The 27740-nt window shown below is 37.8% G+C and overlaps 1 protein-coding gene across 2 annotated transcripts; it reads right to left on the bottom strand.

Moving 5' to 3' along the window:
• Nucleotides 1-574: 574 nt before the first annotated feature.
• YIPF6 (Yip1 domain family member 6) lies at nucleotides 575-27740 on the bottom strand. Of its 2 annotated transcripts, XM_065915690.1 has the most exons (7): nucleotides 27382-27735; nucleotides 9706-9834; nucleotides 8581-8659; nucleotides 5856-5898; nucleotides 3491-3616; nucleotides 2693-2850; nucleotides 575-751 (listed from the first exon to the last, which is right to left on the bottom strand). In XM_065915690.1, exons 1-7 carry the CDS (start codon nucleotides 27436-27438, stop codon nucleotides 633-635), a joined length of 711 nt encoding a protein of 236 aa, XP_065771762.1. In that variant the 5' UTR covers nucleotides 27439-27735; the 3' UTR covers nucleotides 575-632. The 2 variants fall into 2 exon arrangements, with proteins under 2 accessions (XP_065771762.1, XP_065771763.1); XM_065915691.1 differs by lacking the exon at nucleotides 3491-3616 and having other exon boundaries at nucleotides 27382-27740.

Genomic DNA, 27740 nt, shown 5'->3' with positions numbered 1-27740 from the left:
ACTATACAGAAAGACTAAAAAAACTTATGCTTTAGATGTCCTTTGATTTTTTTTTAAGCAACAAATGCAGAATTGTCTCTAATCAAAATCTGAATTTTGGTTAGTGCATGTTTTCTCCTCCCACATCTATGACCCCCTTCCCAACTTCTGTCATTGTCTTTTTAAGCTTAAGAGAAATAAAATAGACAGGCTATCCCTTCTTATTTATGAAAAGAGAGGAATATTCTAATAGTCATAAGGCAATATGTTTAAGAGCTGCACCTGAACTGGTATTCTCAAAACTGAAAATATAGTTACCAACTCTATTCAACTTGCAGAATGAATCCATGTTGCTTTGCAAGTTATTGGCTGTCACCCAAATGAACCACAGTGATCCCATCATGCCTTAGGAGGCATTATATTGTGTGTACTATGCACACATATTTTAAAGAAGTAACATTAAGAGGAAAAGGACAGCTTTTCAAACAGTTCCTTACATAAATAGTGACGGTGCTTTATGGCTCCCTTTTAATCACCTCACACACCCAGTTCCCAAGTAACCCCAAAATAGACAAAAGAGGGCCAGAGGCAAAGCTTCGTGGTGAACTGCATCTTTGAGATGAGTTTTGAATTCCCTGGTTTTTAATTTCCATTTACTGAGGAGTGAAGGTGAGAATCATCCAACTGATGACAAAATAAAACAAGAAAACAGGATAAACGGCAAGGGCTTTGCGGTTTGGAGGCTGGCTATCAGCAAGAAAAGCTGTAGAAGCTAAACAAAACAAAACAAAAGGAATATTTAATACAATATGAGTGTCACAACTATTAACATTTACTAAACTTGAATGTGCTTGGCACAGTCTGGGACACAGACTTATATACTACAAGTTCAGTTATATTTGTGACCTTAAAACTGCATTTGGCAGCAGCTGAGAGCTGCTTGGTTCAAGCATGGAAAGCTTCTTTCCAACCATTTTAGATAGAAACCTTTCTAAAAAGGGGTTTCTTATACTTTTCTGAGAAGCTACTGAACTGTGCTAAAAAGGCTTACAAAGCTCCTATGCCAAATGGTCTCACACTGTTGTATTTTTTGAGTAACTGCTCTTACTATCAACTCTTTTATTATCTATTTTTCTGGCTGTGCCAGGTCTTAACTGCAGCACACTGAATCTTCACTGCCACATGTGGGATCTTCACTGTAGCATGTGGGCTCTTTAGTTATGCCATGCAGGCTCTAAGTTGTGGGATGTGGAATTTTGTTCTTTGACCAGGGATCAAACCCCAAGCTCCCTGCATATGGAGCATGGAGTCTTAACCACTGGACCACTAGGGAGGTCCCTATCAGCTCTTTTAGATGCCAACCCTCCTGACCACTCAGGAAACACCTACTCACCTTTTTATTCAATAATGATCCTTCAAGGAAATCTTTCCTGAACAACCATCTGGCATCCTACCACCCCAGGTAGAACCACCCACTTACCTCTTCTGTGTCCCCACTATACCTGGCACAGACTTCCATTGCCTACCTGGAACACTTCATGGCCCTTAAGTGTTTACATGCCTAGATTGTGAACTCAGAGCATAGACACCATGCCTAGCACAATGCCTGACACATAGTTTGTGCTTAATACACATTAGCTGAATTACAAGTACCTCTCTCTCTTCTAAGATTCTACTTGCTGAACCCTGGTGGGCCTGGACACTGGACAACTAAGCTATTGAGAACTACATGTACAGTAAATCATCAGACTCTAAGTGAGGAAATGAGGGGTTTTTCCATAGGCAGTTGAAGTGCTCAAGTTTAATAGTCTTTGGGACAGCAGTTCAGGCATTCTCAAACCTTAGTTTGGATCACTTCTTGGCTTTTAACCATTTTCTAAAACAAAGGGATGTTACAGCACACAAAAATATTAGGCAGCCTATCTATCCCATTAAAAAGAAGCTAGTGAACACTTTCAGTTTAAGGTGGGACTTCAAGAGAATTTTAGGGATGCACAAATAATGAATAAATAGCATTCATCGCCATTGCTATAGGCTCTCCTTAATCTTTAGCAGAATTTTCTACTGAAGCAGAAACGTACTATGTAATGATATTTAACAACCTATAATGGGTGGTGCTATAGTACAGTTCTAAAAAGGTATGTGATCTACTTGGGTTTGACACTTGACTCCCCTATTCTCTAGTTATGTGTCCTAGGGCAAGTTGCTTAACCTCTCTGTGTCTGTTTCTCATCTATAAATATGGGACCAATAATAACACAGTTTTTATTTATTACGGTTGTTGTGAGGGTTAAATGAGATGACATAAATCAAGTACTTACGACAGTTCCTGGCCTATAATAAGTAATCAGTAAATGCTAACTATTATCATGATTAATTTGTCTGGAAAAGGCTCAAATCATTTCTCAAGTCACCTATGCCTCCTATATGCCAGGACTAAACTAGTTCTAGTGTAATGTCCTTTCCCAACCCTATCCATTATTTAAAGATTGAAGAAACAAGAAAGATGTGACTCCACATCTCAAAAGTCCAGATGGCCAACTCAGATAAGATGGACGTTATCCCTACTGAGAGCAGATGGTTCTATGGATGACATTAGCAAGAATCATATCATTAATGTAACTTATAAGTTATACTGCTCCTCACCTGGTCTTCATCTCTAACCCATATTTTCAGTCTGCTCTGCTACCACAGAGATTAAGTATATTCTTACCTACTATAGACCAGGCAAACATGATGATCACCACAAAAAGTCGGACCATGAAGTTTATTGGTCCTGGCTCAGCCAAAAGTACCAGCCGGCAAACCAGCATTGCCATTGTCAGGGGAAGTATACAGTATCCCAGCACACAAAGGCTCTGAAAAAAAGATCTAAAAAACAACATATATCCATAAAGATCATAAATATAGTTGATCTATATCATGATGCAATTTATTATACAGATTTCTATGTATCATGGATCATTACTTTCCTCCAGATAGATATTACATATACCCTAATGTTCATTTTATGAGGATAGGCCTCTGTATTAAACATATGTCTTAGTTTTTCTCTCCCCATACTCTCCTCCTCTCTACTTAAATGCCTTAACAGTCAGCCATTTAGAATCTAGATGATCTACTCTAATTCCTAGAGACCTCTTTCTCCCACTAAACTGCTAAGATTTTATTTCTTAATCTTTTCTGGTTTATAGACCTATTTGAGCATTTGTTGAAAGCTATGGGGCATCTGTTGCCAAACACAAATGTAATCTTCTAACACAAAACGTTCTGCACATAATTTCAGGGGCTGGAGAGAGAACATCTGAAGCTTATCAAAGGACCCCAGATAATTTAACATAATTTAATTCAACTAGGTTATTTCTGTTCAGTGTCTTTAAGAGAACTTTCCTTTTGCTCTCATTTATTTTGATTTTTCTTTTTGAAAAATACATAACAAGCCAGACTTCCTTAAAAAATCTAAGATATGCAACCTGGAAATGGAAAAAGGATGCATTTTAATAATACTCACATGTTTCCTCCAAGAAGTTTTGAGTTGAGGGTGATGGTAACTGCACCAAACCAGACAATGACAAACACTTCTGCAAACTGGGGCCCTCCATCTTTTTCGCTATCTACAGAGCCTCTTTGAAGCATTCTGTGACAAGGAAATGGCATGAGAATTGCCTAACCTTATTTAGAGCAACACAGTTAAGGTACGGGTTCTCAAACTTTGAATCAGGGTGCTGCTCTATATCTTACCTGAAGATCTCTTATAGGTTGTACAAAAGGAAAATGCCACAAGTATATAGCAAGGCTCCCTTATTTCAAATTCCAAATCCCTCAGGACTATAAGGGATGCCCCCTTTGATCCTGTGGGAATGTTTAAATGGATTACTGAAAACCTTTTTTGGTTAAGCAGAGGATATAAACTGAAGGCCTAAGTGTGACTTACGGACACGAGGTTGCTGGTCCATATAATACTTTTAAAAGGTCTTAAATTCAAGTTGATGTTATTTTAAAATTGGGAGATTTCACATAAAAATATGTATTTCTGGATTTTCTTAAAAAATCAGAAGAGTTTCTTTCACCGGGCCTGCATTTCTACATGGCAACAATCAGGTGCAGTTGACACAGCAGCAGATTCCTTCACAAAGGCTTTTGGTCACCAATTTGCAACACATGCATATACACATTTGAATTTGTAATTCTTGGGTTAAGGTTCTAGTTCTGGCATTTAAAAATGCAAACAGCCTATCTATTTAGTTGTTGATCTTTTAAAAATCAAAACATACAGATTACCACTAAAAGGCTTTCTCTGAAACTGAGTAATTGAACAGTCACTTAAATCTTAAAAATTTAACACATAAATAAACTGTTTTGAATTTTGGACTTACACTTGTACTCTGTGTCATTATTTTCAGTAACAGAATAAATAGCATCACCTCAAAACTTCTTTTTTAACAACCCCTTCTTATTACAAAATATAGACAAATCACACTGTAAGTCTTGCACTGCTAAGCTATTTGCCAGCACAGGTTTTTGTATTCTATGGTTCTGCATACTCCATTCCAAGTCCTGACAATTTGATGAGAAGAATGCTAGCCCTGATCACTTGTTCTCTGGAACTCCTATTACTTCAGCATGGTATGATAGAAAGAGGATTAACTGGCCTGGAAGGCAGGAGACTCAGATATTGATCCTAATTCTGTCACCAGATATGTAAACTAGAGCAAATCACCTGATGTCTTGGGACTCCGATTTTCTTCTCTGCAAGTAAGCAGGATTAAATTCCATAATCTCTAATCTTTCAAAACTAAAAAAGTATATGCTCAGAGCTTTTAATATAAACACTTACATCAAGGCACTGGATTATGTTCCTTGATATGGTTATTAAAAGCATAAGATAGAGCACTCCACGTTTTTACCTAAATTACCAGGCAATTGACTTTACATTTAAAAAGGATTAGAGAAGCCAGTAAGAAATTTGAATCTACAATCACAATAGGTTAGACCTGGAAAGGACCCTCAACCATCTACTTTTATAGATATGGAAAAGGAAACCCAGAAAGGTTAGGTAGGATGAGAGGTGTAATAATCACAGAGGTAGAGAATGGGCAGTCAAGGAAACCTGAAGTGGAATTCCAGGTCTACCACTGATTGATTATGTGGTGTCTAGTTCAGTCCTCAATCTCTTTGAACCTGAGCTTGTCTGTCAAAAGAGGAGAATAATATTCACTTCTTATTATGGGGATAAGAGAAGGTATTTAAAAGTTTTTTTAAGAGGTCCAAAGTTACTCTGCTGATAGCAAAGTTAGTATTAGAACCCATAAATGGATCCTAGTGTAGTATTTTTTCCACTCTACCAGTGGTTATATTACCCTCTCCAGCAGAACTTTTGCTTTACTTTTTCTGTCCTCTTCCCCTTTACATACAATGAGTATGAAAAATACAACACTTTGTGAAACAAGATCTTGCTTTGAACTCAACCACTTCTAGTTTAATCTCACTTATACTTTTAGTAAAATTTTAAAAGAATTATGTTTGCAAATAAATACTACTTTAATTGTTTAGTACTTAAACCTTTAAGATACTTAATTCACTTAGCTTAATGATGGGGAGGTAAATGAGTGTGAATAAATATTGAATAGAAATGACTAAAACAGGGTAAGAACTCACTGATAAATGAGGGTGGGCATAATTTTCATATCTTTAATTTCATCACTCTTTGAACTGATCTAGAAAGCTACTTGACTTTTTAGATTTAAATGCATAAGGAGTAGAATTTGTCAAAGTCCAAAATGAAAAATTCAGTCAAAATCCCCTTCAATTTTGAAACTCCATGAGAAAAGTTTAGTCTATCTCAAATGACAAAGAAAGGAAATATAAGTACTTACAATGCAAGCGTCACACAAAGGATCAAAGGGCCCCATAAATCCCCTACAAGAAAAGAAAAGACAGAAAATTGTTAAGACACAGGCATATAGCATTTTCTGTCTTATATTCTGCCATTCTTGGCATTCAGACATCAAGGCTTTCTCTGTCTGCCCAAAGCTTCCACCTCTTCTATCCCTCTATTGGCCTTCTCTGCTCCCCAATTCTGAATGCCCTTCTTCATATATCCTTTAAATTTTGCTCATTTCATACAACACAAATCACCCCTCTCCCCAGCTACTATGGTAAAGAATCTGCCTGCAATGCAGGAGACCAGAGTTCAATTCCTGAGTCAGGAAGATCCTCTGGAGAAGGGAATGGCAATTCACTCCAGTATTCTTGCCTGGATAATCCCATGGACAGAGAAGTCTGGTGGGCTACAGTCCACGGGGTTGCAAAGAGTCAGACATGACTGAGTGACTAACACACACACCACCTACTAAGCCACATTCCAGCAAGTTATCATTAAAGACCAATAGGCAAGGAGTCAGAAAACATAAATGCCCCACCCTGCATTGTCGGAAAGAAGACTAAAGCCAAGTCACTTCACCAATCTGAGACTACGTTAGACAAGGCAAGTATAATCAGGCTCACCTCAAAAATGTGAAAAATGAAGTTGAGAAGTGATGTGCCCAAGTTAATATAAACAGTTAAGTGTGGGGGTAGGACCAGAACCTAGAAACAAAACCAGAATCTTCTGATTCCTACTACAAAGTCCTTTCTACTCTACAACACAGCTTTCCTTTCATAATTACTACACTGAACTAGTACAGAACTGCTGTTCTCATAAAGTGAGAAAACAGTCCAACATTGGTAATTTCACAGGGTTAAATGTTAACAAATAACATGAAAACTTTTTGAAAACTATAAAGGCTCTGCCAATATCAGATCTAAGCACGGTGGTTCTCAACCAATAGCTGTTGGGTGATTAATACACCAATAGTTCAGTAACGAAACTTAAAGCACAATTATCTTCCTCAAATAATATGAAAAAGGGTACATACTACTTCCAACTTTAACTTCACTTGTACATAACTTTACCTGAAAGAGTAATTTTGACACCATTGTGGAATGTTTGTAAAAGATGTAAGAAAAAGAAAAATCACAATCCTAACACTCTAATAGACTATGTTTACTAGGTAAACAATAAAATTTTCATCTCCCAAACTGAAACTCCAACCCATTAAACAATAACTCCCCAATATCCCCTCAGTCCCTGACAACCATTTTACTTTCTGTTTCTATAAATCACACTATTTTAGGTACCTAAGTAGAATAATACATATTCTTTTGTATCTGGCTTATTTTACTTAGCATAAAGTCTTCCAAGGTTCATCAATGTTGTAGCATGTATCAGAATTTCACTCTTTTTAAAGGATAAGTAATATTCCATTCATATATGGTATATACCATGGTGTATATAACATACTTCATTTACTCATTCATCCACTGATAGACATTTGAGTTGTTTTCATCTGCTGCTATGAACATGGGTATACAAATATCTCTTTGAGTCCCTGCTTTCTATTCTTTTGGGTATATACCCAGAAGTGGAAGTACTGAATCATGTGGTAATTCATTCTCTACACAATTTTCCAAGGAACCACCATGCTGTTTTTCACAGTGGCTGTACCATTTTACATCCCCACCAGCAATGTACAAGGGTTCCAATTTCTCTACATCCTTACCAATATTTGTTATTCTCTATTTCTTTGAAAGAGCCACCCTAATGGATCTGAAGTGGCATCGCATTGGATAATACAGCTTTTGTGAGGAAGAAACTTCAACCTCAGAAAAGTTAACTGTCTTATCCAGGATCACACAGCTTGTGATGGAACCACTATCCAAAATCACACAGCTAGTGACAGAATCACTATTCAAAACCCAGATTTGTCCATGCTCTTTCCACTATATATCAGCTGTAGCAAATCATGTGTTAGCTTCAACCCACAATGTACTTTGCTGAAAAAGTATTCTGACACTGCAGTCAATCACCACACAGTGATGGCACATTTGCCACATATTTGACATCCCTATGTTACAGCAGAAATGCTGCCAAAATAGAAGGTACACTCATATCCAACATCATTGTTACTATTCTCAAACAAATGAGTCGGTTTCTGTTTTGATAAATGGTACTAAGAAAAACCAAGAATGTTTGAAAAGAAAAACTAAAAGTCTAACAATTTTGAGAATAAATTCTAAATAATAGCATAATTTTCTGCAAAAACTGTTTTGAAACTCTTAAAGCAGTCAACAATGATCGTTCTGAAAATAGAAATGTCAATAAAGTACTATTAATTTGCTCATCCTTAGTGGGTATTAGCTATTACTCTAATGTAGCATTTTAACATTTTGTCTTTCCCTTGGAGATCATTAAGTTTCTTGGCTGAACAAAGTCACTATGTGTTTGCCATTTACAGAAATACTTTTTGCAGTGTCTATTACAGCAGGTGAAATATACAGTCTATATTTATTGATGAAAACAATACATTAAGCAAAATCTTCCAATCTCTGAAATTCCATCCTCAATTTTTAACTTTGTTCAAAACTTTCATCTATAATATATTCATTTACATATTTTTCATCCTGTGAAGTGATATCAGTTTTATTATCACAAAGCCTTATAAATGTTTATGATAAGGTATGATGAAAAATAGCAAAGCCTCGAAAACCACACATACTTACAATCTCTCAAAAGAGTATTACTTTTCCTTGGGTACAAAACATGCATGAATTTTTTCCCAACAGCTTTTAGATCACGCATCTGAAAGATAAAAACAATATGCTGTACTGTAATAACCAAGGCTGCTAAGTAGCCCCTTCAATTTGCTCAAGTTTTTTATTTCAATCCCCCTAGGAGCCCTTCATTGAATTTTAGAGCCATAACTCCAGTCTAACTCCTTCACCATACAAACAAACCAGAGAGGTGGGGTTTTTGTATTAACTCCTTTTTCTATTAACTTTTCCTTTGACTCCTAAAGCCAACATCTAACTCTACTACATTCATCAGTTCTGCTGATTTTGATTTTTTAAACTCTGCAAAAGAGAAATATAGCCCTCTTAATATGCTACTTAAAGAAATGAAAATAATAGCACTAGTAAAATCTGTTCTGCAAAACACAGCATCTAACTTTCAGTTCACACATAAGGTCACAAGAGCCAAAGGGCCTGGTCCTAAGCTACCACACTCTTCACAATATGTAAAATCAATTAATTTTCAACATTCCCATTCATTCTGGCAAAACAATCCTAGAAATCAGATTTTAAAAAATCAAGACATTTAAAAAAAAAATCAAGACATTTGAAGAAGGGAACAGTCATTTAACTTCTCAAAATATAGTTGAGGTAATTCTGTCCTAATTTTTTCACCTAGAAATTTCTTCACATCATTAATAGTTCTTTGAAAACATGATTTTTAATGGTTGTTTACCATTCTACCACATAGATGTAACATAATCTACTTAGCCGATTACTCTTCTGTTCAACTTTTCCCCACTATAAAGACTGCTGTAACAAATATCTTTGCATAAATATTTTTCTTTTAAAATTATCTTTGTATTGAATTTTTTCTCCTTATACTATACAGAATTATCACCTTAAAAAATGTGAACATTTTAAGTTCCTTAATATCCATTACAGCCAAACTGATTTCCAAAAAGGCTGTACCAAATTATTCTCTAGGGGAGAATCTTAAATTTCAATAAATAAAACACACTGAAAATTAGTGAACCAAACAAAAATATTACAAAGTGCTATTAGTTATTTAGCGCATGACACTGAACAGAAATTCTTTCAACTCATCTAACTTACAATGGTATTCTGAACAGACTCATTTAATGTGGAGCTGTCAAATTCCCGAATGCGCGATCTCACAGGAATGGTGATTTCTCCTTCCACAGGGATGTCTTGTGGGATAGATATATCCGAAAGGCCTGCAAACTGAGAAGAGTTAGGGAAAAAAATTTAAAGCCTGTAATATACTGCAGGATTCCCCCGAAGATATCATTTCCCAGTGAGCAGGACTATATCTTTTTATAGGGTTTTATACAGTTTTTAAAGTAAGGTGTTAGTTCACCAAGCATGAACAATACAGTTAACTAAAATTCTCAAATACTTGTTTCTTTTAAAGAAGGAGATGGAATACCCTTTTTTCCCCCAAAGTTTCTGTAACTTTATGTTTTTTTTCATTTATTTTTATTAGTTGGAGGCTAATTACTTTACAATATTGTAGTGGGTTTTGTCATACATTGACATGAATCAGCCAGATGGAATATGATGAAAAAAATTATCAAGAAAATGGCATAGATATTTTATGGGCTTTCCTAGTGGTGCAGTAGGTAAAGAATCTGTCTGCCAATGCAGAGGAGACACAGGTTTGATTCCTCAGTCAGGAAGATACCCTGGAGAAGGAAATGGCAACCCATTCCAGTATTCTTGCCTGGGTAATCCTATGGACAAAGGAGCCTGGTAGGGGGTCAGTCCACGGGGCCACAAAAGAATCAGACACGACTTAGCAACTAAAACAACAACAATAGATATTTTCTTGGCCTCAAATAGTTTCTTTCAAGCATGAAATCTTAACAGGACATAGCTAGTAAGATTGTAGAACTATTGAAAAAAAGTGACCTTTCAGTGATCACATCTTAGCACTGTCATGATTCTTTTACACTTCTGCTCTTTAGTTAGCTCTAGTGGCCTCTGCTGGCTAAGAAAGAACATTATGTAAAATCTAAAAGAAAACTGGGAAGAACATAGAAACAGTAAAGCACATTATTTATCCTCTTTTTTTTTTACCAGATTATTGGCAACCACAGATCAAATAACATTTCCAAAGTGAACTGCAAGACTGCAAACTTTTAAACTCTTACATTCATATGCCAAATTTGATTATTGTGATTGAAACTCTAGAATCTTCAAGTTTCTAAGAGAACAGAAGCAAACCCTCCTCATATGGTTCTTGGGTCTAATGTTTAGTGTACAACAGTTGCAGGTAAATGAAAGATAGTACAGTAAAATTCTAGAAAGAATGAGGCTGTTCAAAAAATTTATTAAAAAAACAACTTTTGATCACAGTTTTATTAAACGTACTTGAAAATTCTTCACCCATTAGACTGGCAAAAATCCAAGTTTGACAACACACTCTGCAAGTAAAGTTGAGGGGAAAGAGCATTCACGGTTGGTGGGAAGGCAAAATGGTACTACGCCCTACTGAAAATGAATCTGGCAATATCTAGCAAATTTACATATGGATTGCTCACCACTTTTAGGAGTCTAAAGCAGTAAATATACAAAAAGACATATACACAAGGCTCCTCATTACAATACTACCTGTAAAAGAAAAAAAAAAAAAAACCCTGAGAATAGCCCAAATGTTCATCAACAGAGAATTAGTTGAATAAAGCATGGTATGTCATAATGCAATGCTATGAAGCTGTAAGAGGAATGAGGATATCTCTAAAGAACCATCTGGTTGGCCAAAAAGTTCCTTCAGTTTTAAAGTAAAAATAAAAGACACATTTTTCATCTTCACCAAGAACTTTACTGAACAATGTACTCACCATTTGTTCTACTACTTCTGTGATTCTTCAGGCAACTACGTAATTCCATCTTCCCAAAACTTTTTATCTTTTTGAGCAAATAACTATTCCAGGTGCCTTTTACAGTCTTCTAGGGAATTGAATTTTTTTCCATTAAGACAATTTTATAAAGACCAAAATAAATGGAAATCTGAAGGTGCAATGTCTGGTGAATACAGTAGATGAATCAGAACTTCCCAGCCAAACAATGATGTTTTTGTCAGGTCATCAAAGAAACCTGAGGTCTTGTGTTACCCTGAGGAAGATTATGCACTTTCTGTTCACTAATACCGGGCACTTCTCCAAGTGCTGCTTTCAGTTGATCTCACTGGGAGCAGTACTTGATGGAAGTGATCCGTTGGTTTTCCAGAAGGAGCTCATAATAGAGGACTCCCTTCCAATCCCACAATGTACACATTGTATTCTTTGGATGAAGACCAGCCTTTGGTGTGGTTGGTGGTGGTTCATCTCACTTGCCCCATGATCTCTTCTGTTCCACACTGCTGCACAGTATCCGTTTTTCATTGCCTAACACAATTTGTTTTTATTTTTTGTTTTTTTATTTTCTCATTTATTTATATTAGTTGGAGGTTAATTACTTTACAATATTGTAGTGGTTTTCGCCATACATTGATATGAATCAGCCATGGATTTACATGTGTTCCCCATCCTGAACCCCCCTCCCACCTCCCTCCCCATCCCATCCCTCTGGGTCATCCTAGTGCACCAGCTCTGAGCACTTGTCTCATGTATCAAACCTGGACTGGCGATCTATTTCACAATTGATAATATACATGTTTCAATGCTATTCTCACAGATCATCCTACCCTCGCCTTCTCTCACAGAGTCCAAAAGTCTGTTCTATACATCTGTGTCTTTTTCTGTCTTGCATATAGGGTTACTGTTACCATCTTTCTAAATTCCATATATATGCAATAGTATACTGTATTGGTGTTTTTCTTTCTGGCTTACTTCACTCTGTATAATGGGCTCCAGTTTCATCCACCTCATTAGAACTGATTCAAATGCATTATTTTTACTGGCTGAGTAACATTCCATTGTGTATATTACCACAGCTTTCTTATCCATTCGTCTGCTGATGGGCATCTAGGTTGCTTCCATGTCCTGGCTATTATAAACAGTGCTGCAATGAACACTGGGGTACACGTGTCTCTTTCAGAACTGGTTTCCTCAGTGTGTATGCCCAGGAGTGGGATTGATGGGTCATATGGCAGTTCTATTTCCAGATTTTTAAGCAATCTCCACACTGTCCTCCATAGTGGCTGTACTAGTCTGCATTCCCACTAACAGTGTAAGAGGGTTCCCTTTTCTCCACACCCTCTCCAGCATTTATTGCTTGTAGACTTTTGGATAGTTGCCATTCTGACTGGCATGAGATGGTACCTCATTGTGGTTTTGATTTGCATTTCTCTAATAATGAGTGATGTTGCGCATTTTTTCATGTGTTTGTTAGCCATCTGTATGTCTTCTTTTTTTTTTTTTTTTTTTTTTTTTTTTTTTTTTTAATATTATTTTATTAGTTGGAGGCCAATCACTTCACAACATTTCAGTGGGTTTTGTCATACATTGACATGAATCAGCCATACAGTTACATGTATTCCCCATCCCGATCCCCCCTCCCACCTCCCTCTCCACCCGACTCCTCAGGGTCCTCCCAGTGCACCAGGCCCGAGCACCTGACTCATGTATCCCACCTGGGCTGGTGGTCCGTTTCACCATAGATAATATACATGCTGTTCTTTCAAAACATCCCACCCTCACGTTCTCCCCCAGAGTTCAAAAGTCTGTTCTGTATTTCTGTGTCTCTTTTTCTGTTTTGCATATAGGGTTATCGCCACCATCTATCTAAATTCCGTATATATGTGTTAGTATACTGTAATGTTCTTTATCTTTCTGACTTACTTCACTCTGTATAATGGGCTCCAGTTTCATCCATCTCATTAGAACTGATTCAAATGAATTCTTTTTAACGGCTGAGTAATATTCCATGGTGTATATGTACCACAGCTTCCTTATCCATTCATCTGCTGATGGGCATCTAGGTTGCTTCCATGTCCTGGCTATTATAAACAGTGCTGCGATGAACATTGGGGTGCACGTGTCTCTTTCAGATCTGGATTCCTCAGTGTGTATGCCCAGAAGTGGTATTGCTGGGTCATATGGCAGTTCTATTTCCAGTTTTTTAAGAAATCTCCACACTGTTTTCCATAGTGGCTGTACTAGTTTGCATTCCCACCAACAGTGTAAGAGGGTTCCCTTTTCTCCACACCCTCTCCAGCATTTATTGCTTGTAGACTTTTGGATAGCAGCCATCCTGACTGGCGTGTAATGGTACCTCATTGTGGTTTTGATTTGCATTTCTCTGATGATGAGTGATGTTGAGCATCTTTTCATGTGTTTGTTAGCCATCTGTATGTCTTCTTTGGAGAAATGTCTGTTTAGTTCTTTGACCCACTTTTTGATTGGGACGTTTCTGGACGTTTCTGGAATTGAGCTGCAGGAGTTGCTTGTATATTTTTGAGATTAATTCTTTGTCTGTTGCTTCGTTTGCTATTATTTTCTCCAATTCTGAAGGCTCTCTTTTCACCTTGCTTATAGTTTCCTTTGTTGTGCAAAAGCTTTTAAGTTTCATTAGGTCCCATTTGTTTATCTGTGCTTTTATTTTCAATATTCTGGGAGGTGGGTCATAGAGGATCCTGCTGTGATTCATGTCAGAGAGTGTTTTGCCTATGTTCTCCTCTAGGAGTTTTATAGTTTCTGGTCTTACATTTAGATCTTTAATCCATTTTGAGTTTCTTCTGCTCAGATTGCTGTGGCCAAAACTTCCAAAACTATGTTGAATAGTAGTGGTGAGAGTGGGCACCCTTGCCTTGTTCCTGATTTCAGGGGAAAAGCTTTCAATATTTCACCACTGAGGATAATGTTTGCTGTGCGTTTGTCATATATAGCTTTTATTATGTTGAGGTATGTTCCTTCTATTCCTGCTTTCTGGAGAGTTTTTATCAAATATATAGTTTTTATTATGTTGAGGTATGTTCCTTCTATTCCTGCTTTCTGGAGAGTTTTTATCATAAACGGATGTTGAATTTTGTCAAAGGCTTTCTCTGCATCTATTGAGATAATCATATGGTTTTTATCTTTCAATTTGTGGTGTATTACAATGACTGATTTGCGGATGTTAAGGAATCCTTGCATTCCTGGGATAAAGCCCACTTGGTCATGATGTATGATCTTTTTAATATGTTGTTGGATTCTGTTTGCTAGAATTTTGTTAAGGATTTTTGCATCTATGTTCATCAGTAATATTGGCCTGTAGTTTTCTTTTTTTGTGGCATCTTTGTCTGGTTTTGGTATTAAGGTGATGGTGGCCTCATAGAATGAGTTTGGAAGTTTACCTTCCTCTGCAATTTTCTGGAAGAGTTTGAGTAAGATAGGTATTAGCTCTTCTTCTAAATTTTTGGTAGAATTCAGCTGTGAAGCCATCTGGTCCTGGGCTTTTGTTCGCTGGAAGATTTCTGACTACCGTTTCAATTTCCGTGCTTGTGATGGGTCTGTTAAGATCTTCTATTTCTTCCTGGTTCAGTTTTGGAAAGTTATACTTTTCTAAGAATTTGTCCATTTATTCCAAGTTGTCCATTTTATTGGCATATAGCTGCTGGTGGTAGTCTCTTATGAACCTTTGAATTTATGTGTCGTCTCTTGAGATCTCCCCATTTTCATTTTTAAGTTTGTTGATTTGATCCTCCTCCCTTTGTTTCTTGATGAGTCTGGCTAACAGTTTGTCAAAATTTGTTTTTAAAAATGGAATGTTTTCATTATGTTTCAGTAGACAATCACATGTGAAAATATGGTCAAGAAGTTTGGGGTTTTTTTCTGCTTAACTTATGTGGAACCCAAACAGCAATTAACATAACCAAGTTGGTGCAAATGATTTTCAATGCTTGATATGGATATTTTGAGTAGGTCGGTGCTTTCCCACCTGATGATGTAACTTTGATTGTTCTCAATTAATGTCTTGATTTGATCACTTTCAACTTCAACTGTTCTACCCAACCACGAAGCATCAACCAGCGCACGAAACTTCCCAAACCACTTCTGACATGTTCTATCAGTCACAGCACTTTCTCCATATACTGCACAAATCTTTTTGTGTTTCAGCTGCGTTTTTACCCTTCTTGAAATAATAAAGCATGATATGCCAAAAATGTTGCTTTTTCCCTCTCATCTTCAATATTAAAATGGCTATACAAGAGTTCACCATTTTGGTAAGTTTTTACAAAATGAACAGCAGTCACAAGCTAACAAAATTGGTTCAAATGAAGTTAAAGACAACTAAGCATTTCTTCTCAGCAATCATCCTCTCTGTTTTTTTCAGTCTAACCTTATTGAATCTTTTGATGACTAAGTCTAAGTAATCTCTCTTGGTAAATGTCACATGCACTTGAAAAATGTGGATTATTTTCAAATATCTTTTGATATTGATTTCTAACATAATTCCACAGTGAGTGAAAATGGCAATCCACTCCAGTAATCTTGCCTGGAAAATTCCATGGACAGAGGAGCCTGGAGAGTTCATGGGGTTGCAAAGAGTCAGCCACAACTAAGTGAGCACAAGACAACAGATTCTGTATAATTTCAATACCTTTAGACCATGAAAATTTTGCACTTTATGTCCCTGGATATGTTCCAGTGTCTCTGAGTCTACAGTCTTTGGGAATGTGAATAGAATTTGTATCCTACTGTTGTGTGAACTGGTTTACAGTGCTTTTCAGATCTACTATATCCTTCTACTTCTCTGTATATTCATTTATTAATTTTTGAGAGTTTGATATTGAAACTCCAAATAAAAATCATAGTTTACTTAAAAATAATTGTAATATACAGTGGAACTATATGCAACCTTGTTCTGTATTTTCCAAGTCTCCTATAAATGTGTTATCATACTTTCATAATTAAAAAAATAAAAATTAAAGAAGACAATGAAGCACTCCTTGGGGCCATCTTACAGATAAAACCAAACAAATTTTTTCACCACCTCAATATTATGGCGTGTTAAAGAAGAATGTGAAGAAAAGTTTGTATACATGCTACATCTAAGAAAGGAAGGGATACACATACACACACACACACATATCTGAATGTTACCTTTTAAAAATAAGAAATAAATCATGCAATATGACTTAGAAATGATCCCTGAAAGTATAGTCTTCCCTCGTGGCTCAGATAGTAAAGAATCCGCCTACAATGCAAGAGATCTAGGTTTAATCCCTGGGTTGGGAAGATCCCTTGAAGGAGGAAATGGCAACCTACTCCAGTATTCTCACCTGGATAAACCCATGGACAGAGGAGCTTGGCAGGCTACAGTCCATGGGATCACAAAGAGTCAGAATGACTGAGAGACTGAGCATGCACACACAAAATGACTTAAGTCACATGTAATGTAAGTAGTATTTATAGATTTTTTTAAAGCTTCCTATTTCGGAAAGGAGGGGAAAAGGTGGAGGAAACAAGGAGACAAGTTAGGCTTCTTAGAATACACACTGTTCTGTATTTATGACTTGAAATCATATAAATACTTCACAAAATTATTAAAATTAAAATTTAAAAGTAGTCCCTAAAACTGAAAGAAAAATGGAACAAATGAACCTGCTAAATTAAATACATAACCACACAAAGAGTAACTATCTCAAGTGAGTTTACAACACTGTAGTTTGATTTCTAATCAGGATATAGAAAGCTGGAATAAGCATTCTATCCACTAGAACAATGAGAAAAAGCCAGATTAATTACAAAATCATAATTTTCCTTGAACCCATCTGAGCTGAGGTTTTAGGGCAACCAAGTAGCATGAAAGAAATCTAAGCAAAGACAGGCACTTCCAAGGAGATGGGACATGAACACTTGCTCATCTGCAGCAAAGCATGAGAACAACACTGGGCAACACAGATGGCACTCAGCTTTCTTTATAGTCCAACTCTCACATCCATACATGACCACTGGAAAAACCATAGCCTTGACTAGATGGACCTTTGTTGGCAAAGTAATGTCTCTACTTTTTGATATGCTATCTAGGTTGGTCATAACTTTCCTCCCAAGGAGTAAGCGTTTTTGAATTTCATTGCTGCAATTACCATCCTGCAGTGATTTTGGAGCCCAGAAAAATAAAGTCAGCCACTGTTTCCACTGTTTCCCCATCTATTTCCCATGAAGTGATGGGACCAGTTGCCATGATCTTAGTTTTCTGAATGTTGAGCTTTAAGCCAACTTTTTCACTCTCCTCTTTCACTTTTATCAAGAGGCTCATAAGTTCTTCTTCACTTTCTGCCATAAGGGTGATGTCATCTGCATATCTGAGGTTATCGGTATTTCTCCCGGCAATCTTGATTCCTGATTGTGCTTCTTCCAGCCCAGCATTTCTCATGATGTACTCTGCATATAAGTTAAACAAGCAGGGTGACAATATACAGCCCTGATGTACTTCCTTTTCCTATCTGGAACCAGTCGTTGTTCTATGTCCAGTTCTAACTGTTGCTTCCTGACCTGCATACAGGTTTCTCAAGAGGCACGTCAGGTGCTCTGGTATTCCCATATCTTTCAGAATTTTCCACAGTTTATTGTGGTCCACAGAGTCAAAGGCTTTGGCATAGTCAATAAAGCAGAAACAGATGTTTTTCTGGCACTCCCTTGCTTTTTTGATGATCCAGCGGATGTTGGCAATTTGATCTCTGGTTCCTCTGCCTTTTCTAAAACCAGCTTGAACATGTGGAAGTTCATGGTTCACATATTGCTGAAGCCTGGCTTGGAGAATTTTGAGCATTACTTTGCTGGCGTGTGAGATGAGTGCAATTATGTGGTAGTTTGAGCATTCTTTGGCATTTCCTTTCTCTGGGGTTGGAATGAAAACTGACCTTTTCCAGTCCTGTGGCCACTGATGAGTTTTCCAAATTTGCTGGCATATTGAGTGCAGCACTTTCACAGCATCATCTTTTAGGATTTGAAATAGCTCAACTGGAATTCCATCACCTCCACTAGCTTTGTTCATAGTGATGCTTCCTAAGGCCCACTTGACTTCACATTCCACGATGTCTGGCTCTAGGTGAGTGATCACACCACGTTATTATCTAGGTCGTGAGATCTTTTTTGTAAAGTTCTTCTGTGTATTCTTGCCACGTCTTCTTAATATCTTCTGCTTCTGTTAGGTCCCTACCATTTCTGTAAGAGTCAAATGGTAATGCTAGAAATAAAAGAACATAGTAACAGACTCAACAAGGTCAAATAAAGAAATCAGCGATAGGTCAGTGAAAATTATCTAAACAAAGAGCTGAAAAAGAAAAAAAATTACATATATCAAGTCATTCTATTGTATACCTTAAATTTATACAAAGTTATATGTCAATATTTCAATAAAACAGGGAAAAAAATAAGCACCCCAAACAGAATACAGCATGCAAGAACTGTGGGGTTGATATTAAATAATCTAATTTGTATATTATTGAAATCCCATGAGAGATAATGAATCTGAAAACATATCTGAAAAGGTAAAGGCTGAATTGTTTTCCAGAATGACAAAGACCTCAAATGATAGATCCAAGTCCAGAAAACCCCAATCAAGATAAATACCTAAAGACAAAACAAAAGCAAAAATCCACAAACCTAGACACATTCACACTACTGAAAACCAAAGATAAAGAGGAAAACCTTAGAGGTAACCAGAGAAAAAAAAGACATTGCGATCAAGAGAGAGACACAATAGACATCTCACTCAAAACAATGCAAGAAAGACAAACACACCTTCAGAGTGCTGAATGAATAAAACTTTCAAACCACAATTCAAAAAACAAGAAAAATAGCTATTAAAAATGAAAGGCAATACATGTCTCAGGTTCATGGGAGACCACCAGCCACATCCATGGACTATGGGGCTCTGTGCAAGACATATCTGCCTGTGCCTTTGGCCTCTCCTCCAGAAAGAGGAAAAAAAAATGGAGCAGAGGGAAAAGGCCCTGAGGTCATCCATACTAAACTCAAAGGCCCAGAAACTTGGAGCCTTCCAGAATATCCTTGACTTCCTGTTCTTGATGTCCTGTCCCAAGTAACAGGACATCAGTGAAAGTTGAAATGACAGCTGTCTTTTCAGGCATATGTGATTTTGCCATGCAAAGGAACCAGAATCACAGATAACAAAGATGCTTCTCAGGACTGCAAACTCCAAACACTTTTATTCATTCTCCCAGTATGATCTCAGAAACAAGTATGTTTTGAAAACCATCTACATACTTAAAATGGGTGATTTTTACTGAACAGGCATTATACTGGAGTAACATTGATTGAATTAAAAAGCCATTTAAAGAGGGACTAGTTCCAACTTCTTTGAAACGACAATGCTGCTGTAAAGCAATAATTGACTATTTCCTGCCTTGAATGAGGGATAACTGCTTTCCCTTTTGGTTTCTCAAAGAAAACTGTAAACCTCTCCTGCTCCCTAAAATAAAATGAAATAAAATTAAAGTTTAACAGCATCAAAACATGAATTATGACTTTATACACTTAAAACATACTCTAACCAACTCTCAAGGTAACACTGTCTTTGCTGAATAAAAGTCTTATAATAACCCCCTCCCAAAAAAAGGCAGCAAAATAATGACTTTTCTCAGATGAGCAAAAAGCTGAAACATGCATTCCAAGAAATGTTAAACAATAATCTTCAGAAAGGAATATGATATCAGAAGAAGGTTTGTATTTCCACAAGGAAATGAAGATCTCCAGAAGCAGTTTAAATGAAAGTCAATATAAAATGCATTGTTTCTTATTTTTAATGATCCTAAAAGGTAACTGCCTAAAGCAGAGGTCACCAAACTTTTTCTGTGAAAGATCCAAATGTAAATATTTTAGGTTTTGAGAGCTAAATGGTTTCTGTTGGAACTACTCAACTCTGCTTCTGTAGCATGAAAGAAGTCAAAGACAATACATAAAAAAATGAAGTGCAGCTGTGCTCCAATGAAACTTTATTTATAAAAATAGGTGGTGGGTCAAAATTATAAAAATACAACATTTAGGAGAGAGCTGGAAGTTTGAACACTGACAAGATATTTGATATTAGGGAAGTATTGGTTTTTTACATGTACTAATGATAGTGTGGTTATGTTCTTTAAAAACAGAATTCTTATCTTTTAAAGATACATATTAAATATGTATTAATGTAATGATGCTTGGGATTTGTTTTAAAATAGTATAGAAGGGAGGTGGGTAGGGCTACAGAAGAAAGAAGACTGGCCATAAACTGGTAATTACTATTGAAGGTTGGGTACACAAAAGTGCACTTTACTATTCTACTTTTGTATATGTTTGAAACTTTTCTCAACAGAAAGTTAAAAAATAAACAAAAAAATCCTAATTTTAGGGGCCACCTAAGTTTGTTTTTCTTTCTGCCTCCCCTACCCAAGCCAAAATGAACCTAAATATAAACAAATCTCTAGATCTTAAGAGTTTACAGGAAATATGTGGACAGAGGCACCTACTAAAAATACAAGGATACAATAGGTCAAATACAGAAAGTGGAGAATTCTATAAGACAAATGACTTTAAACAAATACATTACATCAAAAAGAGGACACATATATTAAAAGAAATTTATTATCCAAATGCAATTTGACCTTGTTTGGATCCTGATTTGCACAAATTGTAAAAACACATTTTTTTTTTTTAGAAAATTGGCAGATGAACTGAGATTAGATGCTATTAAGGAGTGATTATTATTATGCTATGTGTGATAACCAAAGAAAACAAATAGACCTTACCTATTAGAGAAACATACTGAAGTATTTATGGGTAAAGGGATACATCTGGGATTTGCTTTAAAATACTCATAAAAGACATGGAAATACTCATGAAAGACAAGGAAATACTGAAGAACCATTACAAACTGAAGAAAACTAAGGAAAAATAACAATTAAATGCAATGTGAGATCCTGGACAAGATCGTGGAAAGGGCATTCGTGGAAATCCTAATAAAATTCAAATAAGAACTATAGTTTAACAGTGTTGTATAAACATTAGCTTCCTGGTTCTGATCTTTGTACTATGGTTATATACAATGTTACCACTAGAGGAAGCTGAGTGAGGGGTATACAGGAACTCTCTGTGCCATTTTTGCAATTTTTCTATGTCTAAAATTAGCTCAAAATAAAAAGGTCATTTTAGAAAAAAAATGTGGTAAGGGAATAAATGAAATAATAGCAGGATGCTGAAAGTTATATGAGATTTGTTATACTACTCTTTATTTTATTTAAATGTTTGAGGAACTCTCCTGGTGGTCCAGTGGCTAAGATAAGACTCCCAAAATAGGGAACCCAGCGTTCCATTCTTAGTCAGGGAACTAGATCCCACATGCCACAACTAAGACCTGTCACAGCCAAATAAACAAATATGTAAGCAAACAAATAAACATTTTTAAAAATAAAAGTAAATATATGGAAGCTCACATAATAAAATGGTAAAATATTTCACTTTCTTGCTTCTTTTACCACCTCAAACTGCTCTCCTTCTTCTCCTCTTCTTGATCAAACTGCTCTTCACTCTCTTACTTGCTTAATCCTTTGTAATCTGTACTGGTCTTCCCACAACTTTAGTGACACTGCTAACAGTGACCTCACAATCAAGAAGTATGTGAATCCTGGGATTTCCCTGGCAGTCAAGAGGACTCTGTGCTTCCAATGCATGAGGCATGGGTTTGATCCCTGGTCAGGGAACTAAGATCCTACACACTACAGGTTGTCCAAAATAAATAAATAAATAAATAAATAAAATCTGCAATTAAAAAAGGGAAATATAAGAATCCTTTCTCAGTTTCATCTACTGAATATTCTTCAGCACTTAATGTGTAAACCACCCCATTTTGAAGTCATTATTCTCTCTTCACTACTATGATACTGTCCTTTCAAACTCAAGTATTTCGTGTTTTGAGTTATCTTGTTGCCTGCTACAGCTAGGGTAGGCAGGGCAGTGCAGAACGAATGGGCTTTGAAGCTGAATGGCCCTTCCTTGGAAACAACACTGCTATGAGAATTAGGTAACACCTGCAAGTCATGTAGCACATAATCAATGCTCAACATGTGGCCATGTGGACAGCCTTGGTTAAGGGTGCAATTCTCCTGGAAGCTGCAAGAGTTCTAATCCTAACTTCTTCATTTACTACCTGTGTGACAATAAGCAGGTTCCTTTTCCTCTCTGTGCCTCAGTTTCCTCATCTGTAAAATTGAGATTATGGTACCATCATCACAGGGTTGTCCTGAGGAAGAAATATACTAATAGAAGTAAAGCACGTAAGTAGCAGGCTCACAGCAAGGACTAAATAAACATTAGGAGCTCAGGGTCCCAGGGAGTCAATTCAGGTTCTGTCACTGTTGTAGAATAAAGTATTTGGCTAACCTTTGTTTCCTGTTCCTGGGAGGTAGACTCTAAACTCGGGTTTTCCTAAAGGATAGTAATGTTTTCATTATTCATAATGAGCCTTAACAGTTTAGCTAACAAGTGAGTCCTGGTAGATCTTTACTTTATGCTAATGGATGACTCAGCATAGGGGCTAACCACTCCTAAAAGACCAAACGTAAGATTAGAGGACTGAGGTTAAGTTTGAGTACTGTGAGGACTTCCCTGGTGGCTGAGATGTTAAAGCGTCTGCCTACAATGTGGGAGACCTGGGTTTGATCCCTTGGTTGGGAAGATCCCCCGGAAAAGGAAATGGCAACCCACTCCAGTACTCTTGCCTGGAAAATTCCATGGATTGAGGAGCCTGGTATGCTTCAGTCCATGGGGTCACAAAGAGTTGGACATGACTGAGTGACTTCACTTGAGTACTGTGATACAAACGTGGTCTCTTGGGAGTGGAAGAAAAAACGATCCAGTCAATCACACCTATGTAATGAAACCTCAATAAAAACTCTAGGTATGTGAGTGAGCTTCCCTGGATGGCAATATTCTACCTACTGTCTGTCATACATTAACGTATCAGTAGGGTAACAAGGTCCTGCCTTTACTCCCCAGAGAGAAGACAAGGAAGCTTTGTGTTACAAACTATCTCAGACTTCAACCTACACATCTCCCCCTCTTGCTGGTTTGGACTGTACTGTTTTGCTGTAATAAAAGTGTAATTTTAAGTATACCATTGTCCTGAGTTTTGTGAGTCATTCTAGTGAGTTACAGAGCCTGACCATAGGAACCCTTGAACTTGTAGGCAGTAGTTCAGAAGTGAGGGTGGTCCTGGGAACCTCCAAACCTGTGGCTGGTATATGAATTGGCCCATCTTTTGGAAGACTGGGCCCTTAACTGGGGAAGTTTGGCCTAACTCCAGTTACTTGGTTTTGGAAGTGACTGTAGTCACTAAAGTGCCATGTGATTCCCACTCACCCCTCATCCCAACCCTTCCTCAATATCTCTTCTCCAGAGAATCAGTAACATTGCTCAGTGAACTGAGCCAGGATATGAAGCTCTCCAGCCCCATATATGAGACAGTGCTACCAGGCTCTCAGCTAGTGGCCCTTGCTCTCTGACTAGCCCCTTGGTGAGGATGAAAGGTGAATTGGACCTCAGGTCCTTCCCCTTCCTCTGTGCTGGCAGGCTTGTGCACATACATACATATGTGTATAAACACATGTGCACACTTTGCTGCCTGGTTTGGGCCAATGAGGGGAGCAAGTAAAGGCAGGGCCAAAAACACACAATAAATGTGGGGACTGCAGCCTTAAGAAAGCAGTTGGGAGCAGATGGGTCATACTACTGGACAAAATTCTGAAGAGAAAAATAAGTCAACAAGGTCAACAAGTGGGCTGAGGCGGATGAAATCAAGTAGGAAACAACTTGGTCCAAGCAGGCGGGAAGTGGCATGGTCCACCTGGGACCAACATCCTTCCAAACCCTAGGCTACAGTGATTATTATGGCTCTTTTTTCTGCTCCTTAAATAGATAGGCAATAGACAAGCATTACCCAAGATTCTATATTCTCAACTCTATACAGATGATTCCAAATCAATCTCTCTAGTCCTGACCTCTTGTGAGCCCTGAAGTCCAGATTTTAGTGTCCAACTACCTGCTGGATTATCTATTGGATGGCCTGCCAATATCTGGAACTAAACACTTCCAAAAGTGAATGAATGAATCAACATTTAGGGCCCTCATCCTCTTCTATATTTCTGCTTAGGGTATCACTTTCCTCTCATTTATCTATAGTCTTGTTTTTCAAAATGTGATATTGGGAGCAGCAGCACCATCTGGGAGCTTATTAGAAACGCAGAATCTTAGGCCTCATCTCAGACCTACTAAAAGAGAATCTGCAATTTAATAAGATTCCCCAGATGATTGCCAGCATGTTAAAGTTTGAAAAACACTAAGACACATTCTCCCTAGCACTGTAAATCCTCGAGGATTCTGCCTTTCTCAAATCTTCACATCTACCGCTGCTATAATCCAGGTAGCCACCACTTCATCCCAGAACTACTGCAACAATTGCACTGGTATTCTAGATTCCACACATTTCCCATTGTAACTTTTCCTTTGTTATGCTGTCAAATTCATGATTTAAATCCCTTCCCTCCTCAAAAATTTCCACTGACTCATTGCCTGTTAAACCTCCCAGCATAGTAGTCAATAAAAGGAAATAACACTTATTGCATGATTATTATGTGCCAGGCACTCCACTAAGTGTTTTATGTGTATTAACTTATTCAGTCCACCAAACAACCCTGCATTACTTTATCTCCATTTTACAGATAGGGAAACTGAGACATGGAGAGATTTTGGTAATTTCCCCAATATCCCACAGCTAGTTAAATAACAGAGCATAGAACCAAACCTAGACAATTTGACTCCCAGAGCACACAAAACCACTGTTCTATACTGCTTCTCTATTTCAGTAGCTTTATCTTTTAAGGCTTCTTTTCTAATACTTCCCTGTGCTTCAATTAAAGTAACCTCTCTGTTGTTCTACAAATACATTAGTATCTCCTAACCTCTGTATCTTCACGGATGAGAGTCTGTGCAGCATTAATGGCAATAATCTTGGTTTCAGAAGCAGACCCAGGTTCAAATTTCAGCCTGGTCACCCTACGGAAATCATCAAATCTCTCTGAGTCTCATCTCCTCACCTACAAGTAAAACATAGTCTAAAAACCACCTAACTGAAATAGTTGCTATAAAGTTTAGAAAATATGCAAAGGATGTCTAGCACAATCCTGGCACATATCAGGTAGTCAATCATTCACAGCTCTTATGCTCACATCCTGCCCATCCTTTGAGGCTCCCTCAAATATAACTTCTACCATGTTGCCTGCTTCATCACCTCAACAAGACATGATAGCATCTTTTAAATTATGTTAAAATGTTATTTGTAACTTTCTTACATACTGTCTTATGTTAGCAGTGTGTGTTTGTCTTATGTCTAAAATCAGGCTGTAGGCACCATAAGGACAGGCCATTTGTATTTCTTAAAGCAACTAGCATAGTGTATTACACTTTGTGGGAGTTCAACAAACACTGCTGAATAGAATTATATTAGATACTGAGTAATGAGTAATCAGAACCACTAAAATTAATTGGGGGAAAGCTTCATAAAAGAGAAGTGGGGCAGTTTAGATGAAAAACAGGAACTAAAAACATCTAAACACCTGTAACTATGGCATACCATGCCCTATGCTTATATTAGTTCATTCAGTACTCTGACTCTGTGGTGACTTACTATCATTTTCCAAAAGGCAAAACGGGTTCAGAGTGATTTCCTCAAGGTCACAAGTACTCCATGAGAACTTGGACCTACTCACTCTCTTTCACTGTTGTATCCACCATGTCTAAAAGAGTGCCTGGATCATAGTGGATGCTCAATAAATATTTGTCAAAAGAATGAAGAGATGAACAAATAAAGCTAGTAAGCAGAACCATAACTAGAATCAGTTTCACCTGACTCCCAGGTCAGTCCTCTACTATGTAGACAATTTAAAACAGAGAAAAGGAATGTACCATTTATTGAGCACCTATTCATAAACACTATTTGGGACATGACTAAACGTTGTTTGGGAGGTGGGATGGGGGGCAGAATGTTGAGTTGACACTACTCAGTTATGGTACTAATTTTATTAGACACTTCACATAAATTATGTCATTTCAACTTCCTAAAAACTCTTTGAGGCAGGTATTTTTATCTCCATTTTACACATGAAGAAATACTCTCCATTAAATGACTTGCCCAAATTCACACAAGTGCCAGAATGGGTGATCCAGGCCAAGTAATTTTAACTCCAAACCCTGTGTTCTTAAATACATGTCCAGGCTTTGGACTTGTAGTACTTGCAATAGAAATTCTGTCCTCTGCAGAGACAGGCGCAAGAGATCATCATGAAGAGGACTACAAGCAGCTGTGACAAGGGAGGGCAGGGATTAAAACTGGACGACTGGGGTTCACTGAGCAAATAAATAATCAAGTTATCATGCCCCATGAGAATCAATCTCTCATTAATCTCAGAATGCTGCTACTCCATCGAGGACTAGTGACAAGTCTCGATAAAATAGGGGACAGCAGATGCAGATACTTAAATCGCCTAAAGCTCAGCATATAACAAAATGAAGGGGAGGAGGACAAGTGGTGAGAGCCTGCGAAAGGAAAGTGAATGAGAGTTTCACAAGAAGGCGTGGAAAGAAGGAGAGGGGCGGTGGCGAGGGGGATGGGGGGGGCAGTTAGCCCTAAGAACAGGTAGAGGGTTGGGACTGGATCTGGCATCTGATACAGGAAGGGCCTGCCGGAGGAAGGAATTCCAGTACTCTCAAGTACAAGCCCGTCATCCTACTTCCTTAAGGGGCACTTTGCCTCACCCTCGGTCCCCTTTGTCGCAGATCCCAAGCTCACCAGGGGCCTGGGCGTTGTTGTCCCCGGGTCTCCTGGAGACTCCACCGCTTCTGCCATCCTGGCCCTCCTACCGGTCGCTCCCACAGGCCTTTGCGGAACCTGAGACGTGGAATTCCGTGGCCCGTCATCGCGTCTGCGCGCGGCGGCCGCGTCACCAACAAGCGCCTAACAGCTGCTGGCGGCCCTGGCACTGGTCTCTCGTCTTCTGGGTGTTGGACAGGGGGTTCGTGTCGCCTCAGTTCCTTTCTTCGGGGCCAGGAGTGTCGCTAAATACGCTCCCTTTTTAACATTCAACCCTGATTTTCAGCTGGCTCCGTATGCCAGAAGACTGCTGCTTCCTTCTCTCACTCCTCCCCCGG

This window comes from Muntiacus reevesi, chromosome X (genome assembly GCF_963930625.1).
Source record: "Muntiacus reevesi chromosome X, mMunRee1.1, whole genome shotgun sequence".
NCBI classification, from domain to species: domain Eukaryota; kingdom Metazoa; phylum Chordata; class Mammalia; order Artiodactyla; family Cervidae; genus Muntiacus; species Muntiacus reevesi.
The sequence above is the reverse complement of the archived record's forward strand: the minus strand, read 5'-3'. Positions and strand labels throughout refer to the sequence as shown.